The sequence below is a fragment of the Atta colombica genome, unplaced genomic scaffold (assembly GCF_001594045.1).
Source record: "Atta colombica isolate Treedump-2 unplaced genomic scaffold, Acol1.0 scaffold153, whole genome shotgun sequence".
Classification (NCBI taxonomy): domain Eukaryota; kingdom Metazoa; phylum Arthropoda; class Insecta; order Hymenoptera; family Formicidae; genus Atta; species Atta colombica.
This window is the reverse complement of record NW_017259243.1, coordinates 3739573-3749828: the sequence shown is the minus strand read 5'-3', so window position 1 is coordinate 3749828 and position 10256 is coordinate 3739573. Positions and strand designations below refer to the sequence as shown.

At 28.2% G+C, this 10256-nt stretch overlaps 1 protein-coding gene across 1 annotated transcript in view; it reads right to left on the bottom strand.

Annotated features, from left to right (window-relative positions):
- The window catches only part of LOC108685397 (xaa-Pro aminopeptidase 1-like), a 34281-nt gene extending 25443 nt beyond the window's left edge, over positions 1–8838 (bottom strand). Inside the window, exon 1 of the mRNA XM_018190162.1 lies at positions 8660–8838. Coding sequence (XP_018045651.1) covers positions 8660–8705 — 46 coding nt within the window. The 5' untranslated portion in view covers positions 8706–8838. The remainder of the gene's footprint in view (positions 1–8659) is intronic.
- Positions 8839–10256: the final 1418 nt, after the last annotated feature.

The following is a 10256-nucleotide window of genomic DNA, read 5'->3' as shown; positions in this document are numbered from 1 at the left end:
AGATATATATATATATATATACAAAAGTTAAAGAAAATTGATATTTTTATTTTCAATCAACTACAACTTAGAAGTTGTATCATATTTACGAAGGAAAGGCTTGAATTTACAATTAAAGAGTTTAATCTTTAAGTCACTTTAAAAAAAATAAAAGTTAAAAATTGATATAAATTTAATTCATTTAACTATAAAAGCTATTATTTAAAGTTTTTTTTTTTTAAGAATGGATTAAAATATTGTTTCAACTGATAAAATATAGATAAGAGCACTTTTGCAACTGATCGATCCCGTATCTTTTGCATGTTAAATAAGCTCACGCTATGCGAGCGTTCTACCATCTAACGAGAGAAAGATGGAAGCGTTCTTGAAGTGTAATTTATTGCAAAAGATAGTCCTTTGTGTTTATATTAAGAATTTCAAACTTTAGCTTAACATTTTTTCAAAAAATAACAAAATGTTAAAATATAAAAATTTTTAAGTCATTGTATTAATTAATCATTTGGTAAAATGATTAAGCTTAAGGAAAGAAGAAAAAAATTAAGTATTACAATGTTTTAAATTAATGAATTTTTTCCCGATACATAGATGATATAAATATAATTAGAATTGATGTGTTTTTATTATCATCTTGACAATACAGCAGACAGCAATTTTGTATAATGGATTTGTATTATTCTGAACTATATTATATAAGTTTTGTATTGGATAAAAGTTGATTGGTCCTGAAATATTGTAATATTTAATTTTTTTTCTTTTTTATTTGAGATTTATTATTCTGTAAAATGATTAATCGATCTGTGATATTAACATTTTTATATTTATTGTTTATTTAAAAAAAAACTAAGAGATATTTGAAGCTAGAAAGGCTTGGAATTCTTAATATAACCACGAAGGATTATCTTTTGCAACAAATTGCATTTAAAAATCGTGTTTTCACTTTTGGTGCTCTTTTGTGAGCTATAACGCTTTCAAAAAGCAATATCTTCGGAATGTCAAAATCTTAGAATTGCATCGACATGTATGATTATTATTATAAATTAAAAAATGATTGTCAAATAGTAGTAGTAATGGGGGAGATAGATGGGATACCAATCTTTACATGTCTAAGACTAATCAGTTGTAGTCAAAGGCTGGTATTCATAATCGGATCTTATATATTTGAAACCATTTTAAATATAATTTTAGATGTCATGAACCAATCAAAGAGTCGCATTAGCATCTTAAGACATTACTTAGGACAGTCTTAAAATAAGGACGAACTATAAATACCGCCCAAAAAGTTCCTCTATGACTCTCGTTAAATAAGTACAGATTATGAAATTTTTTCGAATGTATACCAGATGAGAGATTTAAATGACTTGTCAGTTACGAATCCGTCGTTTTTACATGGAATCACATCTTTAAACGACTGTCAAATATAAAACAAATATTTATTTAATTGTGTAATCAATTGTGTAAACGATCTAATTACTGGGGTTGTATAACTGCGATATATAGTAAATATATTAATTTTATTAAAATAAAATGTTTTATTTTCAATTTTTGTTGTACTATACCTTGCTCTATAATACCTATCGATGACGTCATTAACAATTGTAATCATTTATAGTATTTTGTGAAAATCTCTTAAAAGCTTTTAAAAAGTTGGAAAATTGACATTTTATTAATAATGAGTTATCTAAAAATTTAATTTTCTATTTAATTTTACAAAAATTGGATTAAAAAAATTAAATTTACACTCGAGAGCAAGTTTTATTGCACTAATTGAAAGTCTAATAAATTCAACTAGAAAAGTATTTTAAATAAACAAATTTGATACTTATAGTTAAAGCTATTAAACATTCTAGTTGAGATAACCAGGAATTTAATTATAATAAATATTTTAAATTTTATAAAGTTTGAAATTAAGGTTTTTCAAAGGAAGCATTGGAAAATCAAGTGCTTTTTAATTTTTTAATATTTCTCAAATTTCCATGCTTGAATGAATGAAAAAATCGAATATACGTAATGCTGACAAATAACATGAATTTCATTATTGTAAAGCTATTAAAACAATATGATGTTATATAGAATTTAATTCAATATTTTTTACTCTATATATCATAAACGTAGATGGGAGAAAACGGAAGCGGAAAGTGGAAACCGTTCGATCAGGTTTGCAGCGTTAGTCGATTTTGCATTGATCGCCGATAGTTGGTCATCGTTTCGCGGCGTACACGTTCGGCGGCATCGAATCCCGCGATAACCATAAGCACGTCCGACATGTGGATACGTTCATTCATTGGATTCCGAGCGAGATAGCTTTACGGAGCGAAAAGAGACAAAAGTACCGTTGCGATTGCGAGAAACGGAGACGAGGAAAGCCGAAAGGAGGGAGAGAGTGAGAGGTCCTGCCAACCTCCATCGCAGTATGGTAGCCTGCTACATCAGGCAGCCTCTTTTCCGATAATTTGCCACTCATTAACATAAAACCGGACCACATGACGAATAGAAACGAATGTTGAACGATAGAGAACGCATTTATGAGAAGGACGGGCATCGTACCTCTTCTTACTGCCGGACGAAGAAGATATAAATGATCTGCGCGTTGTAAAAGGAATACAGAATTATGCGAATAATAGAGTAAGAATAACACGGCTTATAACGAAAATGTATATATTTCTACCACAAATCATATTATTTTTACATCTTTTTGTTGTTTAGCTAATTTATATGCTTCTTTTACAGTGTGTTGTAAGTGAAACAGTTATAATCAATAATTTAGCAACAAATATTCAGATAACTAATAAATGCAGAATTACAATTACAGCAAAGTCACTATGCGCTAGCCATGCAAAGTTAATAATTACGAATGAAATTAATTTCAAAGATCTCTTAATAAATAAAATAAGTGTGATACGTTGTCATTGCTGCATTCTGTTTATGATTTGCTTTATCAATATTAGTTAAATTTATCGTTAATTATGTTCTATTTCTTTTCTAAAGAAGAAAAAATATATTGATTAGATTTATAAATTATAATATAAACTAGTTATAGAATGTCAATATATCCTTGAATTGTCATTACGGCGTATAACGTATTGTGTTTGCACAAGGTCTCCACGCTATTTGTTATCATTCATTCGTAACGAGACTTAAAGAAGTACATATGGTAGATAGCGGAACATTATCTGTCTTTCAAAGTGGAATAATTGTTTTAAATAGTTAAAATTACCTAGCCCACGATTAATTAATCTTCAAAATTAATGAATTGCAAACGTATCGAAATAGTGTACATATCTAAAATATGATCCTATATAGTCTAATTATCAATATGACTTTCTCATTTTGCAAGCATAAATTACAAGATGAATTCAACAAATAGCACTAATAATATTAAAAGCTGCTATATATGAAATTAGCAAAATTAAATGTAAAAGTACATAAATTTAAATATTTAAATATTCTTTACAACATGTTTATATTTTCGTCACAAAGTGTTTTATATGATACGCTATTTTTCTTTAAAATCTTTACTGCACTAATATAAATTTGAAAATATCTTAAATATATTTTTTTTATATTTTGCAGAAATATTTCTTCTTCTGAAACCGACTATTAGTTTTCGATTTTTTTGGACTCAGCAAAAAATAAAAAAATTACTTAGGTAAACCATATAAAGTCCAGTTACTTGGTACGTATATTTACTTGTACGTATATATTTGTTAAGGTAATGACTCACTGTACGTATGCAATATTGAATTTTAATTGTATGTACTACTCAACAAAAAATAGAGAACATTTTAGAACACGCTCGAAATTGCAATATTCAGAATATCGTAACTCGATGAAAAATTATCGTAGACAAAAAATCAAAAAAGCATTTAAAAACTTGAAATCTCTACTTTCGAAATCGGTAATTGATATTTCAATCTAACTGATTCTTTATGGAGATATATGGATACAAATGAATATCCGTCAAATCTGAAAAATTTCAAACTTTACGAAGATCTATGACGTGAAATAAAATTCACACAAAAATGCGGTTTACGGTAGTCATATGAAAGGTGAATCTTTACCTTCAATTTGCTTTATTGAGTATTGTACGATTTTTTTCACTGAGTTATTGAACGTTAAAGCAAAAATGCTACTTTTATTGCCGATCATTTTCAAATTTCTTGTTATTACAGAAACGACACAGTGCGAAATAAATCGACTTTGTCACGTAATGTTGTGACGCTTTTAATTATTAAATATATTTTATTAAATATATGTTAATAATTATTATTAATTTCTTAAATTATATTTTAATATTTATCAACTGCATAAAAATTTAATTTATTATAAAATGCGTAATTCGTGAGGCTTGTTTAATCGAAATTTGTTATACAGAGCATTCAGCCGTGTGGCTGTATTTTTGGATTGCATTCCGTGAATTTTTACATTCAATTTTAACTCGCGCATTTATTCAATCACCCAAAAATGCGAGTGTTGAAAATGTTGCGTACAAAATGTGATTGACGTATTTCGGTAATTGGTACGCGAGTGACTGAAGTTAATCGTAAATGTCGTTTTGTGTGAGTATTATAAATGAGCAGCAACAAAGGAGGAATCAGAAGTGAAGGAGACATCGTATTAATAAGTTAAATTATTATTAAAATAAAAAAAATTGGATAGTGTGAGATAATTTGCATTTTCTCAATAACATGTATACATATAGTTAACAGATGTTGTAAACACGTCCAAAATACAAAAGGTTTGTTTTTTCTTTTTCCACTAGGCTACACTAGAACTCTCTTTTTTGTTTTCGCCGAATATCAAATATGTATCTATCATTTTTGAAGTGTATAGTTCAGCACAGAAAATAACCTTAATATAAGTATAGTAAGGCTTAAGAAATTGATCACAATCGAATGTGAGAAGAATAATTAACTGTGATTAGTTGTTGTTGGCTTAAGACTTACTACATCTATTATGTTTCGGAACTAAAAATATCTTTTAGACATACGTGTCGAGTTACTTTCTTTTCTTTCTTAAATATTTAAACTAAAAGCTAGATCATAAGCTAGATATTTCGGGTCTGAAGTACGGAATTCACAAATTCACAAATATAATTTAGCAGTGCTTGAAAGCGGCGAAACTATCGATTTTTCTTTTGCATCTATGAGAGGAATCTCTGGTACGCCGACTACGCATAGTTGGCTCGAGTTTGCAGCTCGCTCGTAGTAACTGTAGTTGTTTAAGTGAGCACTATCGTATTTGGGAGCGAAGTATTTGCACGCATAAACAGGTTCCGTCGAATTGCCGAGACGAAATCGTTACTTCGCGATCGGAAGTATCCGGAAGTATCGACGATCTCATCAATTTCCGCCCCAACTTGCACTGCATCGCTCGCGCTCTTCTCCAAATCAATTGAGACGAAACTTTGTACGACCGCGTTCGTCTAATGGAAACCGTAAAAAGAAAACTTCATGAAGAAGAAAAAATCGTGACAGGAACGACGCTTGATCTCTTTTGTCTGGCTTGAATTTAGTTAAATATAATACACGATTATAATAGTTAATTCAACTAGGCAGAAGCTAAATACAGTCTGTTTATTGTAACATAAAGCAGTTACTGTGTAGCTTTAATCGTATTTAAAATGGTTAGATCATTGATAAGCCAAGATTCCGTCAGCATGACAGCTTGACTTGATCTGTTCTTGAAGCAGAAATTATGTAAAAGACATTTTTATTTAGAGACAATTAATTACACAATTTTTATGGACTGTTCATTGATGCGAGTAATTGTTCTGTTTGCGATAAATGATGGAAAAAGTTACGGGTGATTTACGGCTCGATAATTTTCGACGACTAAACTTCAAGCGCTGGTGGCATGACCGCAAAGTTCTGTTATTTATAGGCCAACCTGAGTTCTCTTCTGGGGTGCGTTCACCGCGATCGCAGCCAGATTCCAGCGTTTATTATGTTACGAGACGCGTGGTGCTATGTTGTGTGAAGAAATTCGCGCGACTGAATATGTTCACGCACGTGGGCCGCGTATCGACGCCGAAATTAAATTTTTGGATACCGTTCTGAATGTGATATCCGATATTTCGATTTGAATTTCACCATCAAAATCGCCACCAGAGTTATTTGTAATTTTAACATCGCGTCATACTGTTAGCGTTAGTTTTCACGATTTTAAAAAAATATTTTTCAAACCATGTAAAAATTCATTTCTACATAATATAAGGTGTACTATTATATTTTATATTATATACAATATAAGCTTATATATACAATATAAGCTTTTTATTGACAGTAGCAAAGAATTATACTTACACGGAAAACAGTTTTTGATGAAATATTCAATCCTTTTTAGAAATTTTATCATCGATGTATCACGGTTTATTTAAAAACGCAAATTTTGGCAATGACGTGGAAGATGACGTATCCATGCTTCAGTGAAAAAGTTTTTTCTAGATAGGTGACGATGAGGTGTATAAATATACACTAGTGACGGGATAAATACACAGTAACATTTTTACTTTAACAAGTTTACATTTATACCGATATATGTAGTCTAATTTTCATTCATAGAATATTTGTTTAACAATTACGGATGTTACATTAGAATATGATTAGGATTGAACTTTATATATTAATTCTAAATTTTATGTATTTCTCAAAGTTATAAGTTTTATGTATTATGATAGATTAACTAATCCATAAGATTTCAATAAAATCTACATCTTTGATGAAACCTACACCTTTCTAGAAAGTCTCTGTTTTTTTTATGTCTAATATTCAAAAAGTTATAGTACGTAATTTTTACATAATTAAAAAGATTTATTTTTTGAAAATCTTAATCGTAGATTTTATATATAAATGCATCAAATCTTATTATGTATGTGACTGTTTTATTATGAAATCACAAAATAGATTGCTTTCAAAAACTTTGAAGAAAGCTTGTAATCTATATTTCAATTGTTAAGCTTATAACCTATATTTTGATTTTGAAAATCAGAATAATTAGATTCTTCATGTGTGCTGTATACGCTATGTATCTTTTCTCATATTATTGAAAGAAAAGAAAAAAAAAGTTTTACCTCTCGCGATGTAAAAGAGATTGAAGGAAAAAAAAAATATATATATATGCATCTATTAAAAATGACATCCTGATAAATATTTTAATAACAAAAAAGTTGTACATGCAAAAGTTGTAGAGCTTTTATCATTTTTGTATTTAGTGAGCAAGAAAAATAATTAAGAATTTATTTGGTTCAAATTATCAAAACAAATTTGTTGAGTGTTATTCATATTAATGCAACGATAGTAAATTATGCACATGACGTTAGTGTTACGTGAAACCAGATATAATAAAACAATAGTAGCGTTGAACGACGTCATAAAATGTTATTATGTTCGGCCTGAAGAGATGTTAGGGAGTGTTATAGTCATTTATGACACTCACAGTAGATGCGACATTGAACTTAACTCGTTAATAACTTCCGGTCATGATTGAAACGAAACGCAAGTATATTGTGTTACAAAACAGCTAATGTGTTAATAAAGCTTGTAATTCATTTTTAAAAATTGCAAAATGTATGTATATTATGTGTTATATTGTTTTAAAAATTCAAACTCACAGAAATTCCAAAAATATAGGGACCTTTTAAAAGTAGAAAATTTAAATTTTAAAAACCTTTTATTAAATTTAAATTTCGTTCATTTTTAACGAAATTATATCTGCTTGAATTTTGAAGTTTGTAGCGATACGAATTTTTGATCAGACCCAATATGTTATTGACAATTTAAATTTCTTATTAGAGTACAATAATCAAAATTGTTAATATTAGAAAGATGTTTGATTAAAAAAAATAGAATGTGAAAAATACAATAATATATCTATATAAAATTAATTAGTTTATTTAGTAATATAATAAGAAATTATTATTTTTTTATACGATACACAGTATAATTGTTTTGATACATATATTAATAAAGATTTTTTACTTCGGCTTATACTCGCATAAAAATAATTATTTTTATGTTTCATATAGATTGAAATAACTTTGAAGAGACGAAGGGATTATTTAATAGATTTGCGAGACTGTTTCATGGACTGTTTCTTGTTATAATTCGTAACGCGTTAAATTTTTCTAGATTATTATTACGAAGGGTGGATCTATAATATTAAATGATCTGAAATATTTGTACGAGGTCAAGCGGTCAAGTAATGCTTATTACAAGGTGATCAGTTACAAAATTTTATTCTCTTTGAAAAATTTTATTAACAAAAATGAGCAAAATTATTAAGATATAATTGTGCCAATTTTGAAATATGAAATATGTATTATGCCTCCGTTTTCTTGCGATTTTACACATGTTTGCTTAGCAAATATTTTCGTTGGCGTAGCACTACATATTTTGTCTAAATTAACCTATCAATAACACTTTCAAAAGAAGTTTTAACTTCTAAATTTGTTCAAATATCCCAAAATTGATCAGCAATTTTTTACGATATCGAGTAATAACAATTGAATGTCCAGTAGTATTTAGCTTTGTTTTATTTATTTATTTTTATGTAACAGGTGATTTAAACGTAATTTAGAAAAAAAATTTAATTTAGAAAGAGAAATTAATTAATTAATTTGAATTGTTGATGTAACATTATAAAATCATTAATGGAAACTCACCTAGAACGCAAGACGTAAGAAGAATTCGGAAGACAAACCTCTTCATGGTACGAAAGTCTTCGATAGCGCCAATGCGTAAGTTTTGATTTCAGCAACGCGCTGAATTGAGATAAGAAGAGCAACGCGATTTATGTCAAAAACACGCGTTCTTATCTATATTTAGATCGCACTTCACTAATAGGGCCGGTTATACTGAGAAAGAGCGATACTAGAGAACAGTGAAGACTGTTTGCTGTGGTACTTTTCTGGACTCGTTATCAGCTGTATCGCGATACCATGAAATCGAGGACCAATTTGAGGGTCAAAATCACAGGCAATTCTTAATGCAGCAATTTATTAATTCTCTATTTTTTCACAATATTTATAAATTAAACTGCATTATTAATAATTTCCATCGGTTTATCATTTTTTTTGCGAAATTGGCACAAAAAGAGTTGAGAAGTTACTTCGTGAAATATTTTTGAATGTGAAAGATTTTGATAATAATAAAAAATCAAATTGATACGAAACAATGAATTCAGAAACATTCGCGACTAGACATTATCCATGCCACGATTATCGGTGTAAACGTTGTCGAAGCGATGCGCGACACGAGGGAGACTGATCGCGCACAACTCTAATTTTCTGTCTCTTCCTCCTCCTCATTTCTTCATGCTAGACCGCCTTCTACAGCTGCAGAGATGGTAGTGTCTCCTTGAAAATTCATAGTATTTTTTCGTAGGATTATGACATAAAAATATATTACTGGCAAGAGGATAATAAAATATATCTCTCAGAAATAAAGAGATGAAATAAAAGATTCACAAATTTTATGATTGTTGTAATAATTAATTAAATTCCAATTTTATATTTTTATTTTTTTGTTTACACTATATATAGTTGCTGTCATACATTTATTGAAGAAATAAAAAATTTTATAGATTGCACAGCAATAAAGCAAAATTATTATAATGTGCATTATCAAATAGAGACCTTTAATTTAATAAAGGATATTTAAATTATTAACTAGTATAATTATGATTAATTCATGATTACGAATGTTTTAAATAATTCTTTAAGTACAATTTGAAATTAATCAGAAAGTAAAATTACTCGTAATTTATAGGCGATTTTAGATTTTCTGATTGTGTATATGTGATCATATGCTTAATAAAAACCTGCTTAAAAGATATTATTATAAGAATTCGTTAAATAGCAATAGTAATTTATTTAAGATTGTCAAATCTTGATTTAACATTGCTATAATTATCATAATTACAGTAATAATTTAATTTATTATATTTTATTTTATTATAATATTATGTATTTTATTTCAAAATAAAATTTATGAAATTTTTATATTATGCTTATAAAACTATACATTGAACATATCGATCGCTAATTATTATTCATTCTAAAAATTGGAATAAAATTGGATTCTGAAATTGGAAGAATGGAAATTGACAGTATTATAGGAATATAACGTATTATCAATATTTATTTATTTCACTGATCATGACAAAGTAATAATTACGTAAAGCTGTTAAAAGTAAAACCCCGTTATCACTAGATTGTATATTATATTTACAAGTATAGTTATATCTGACAAAACTTTTTA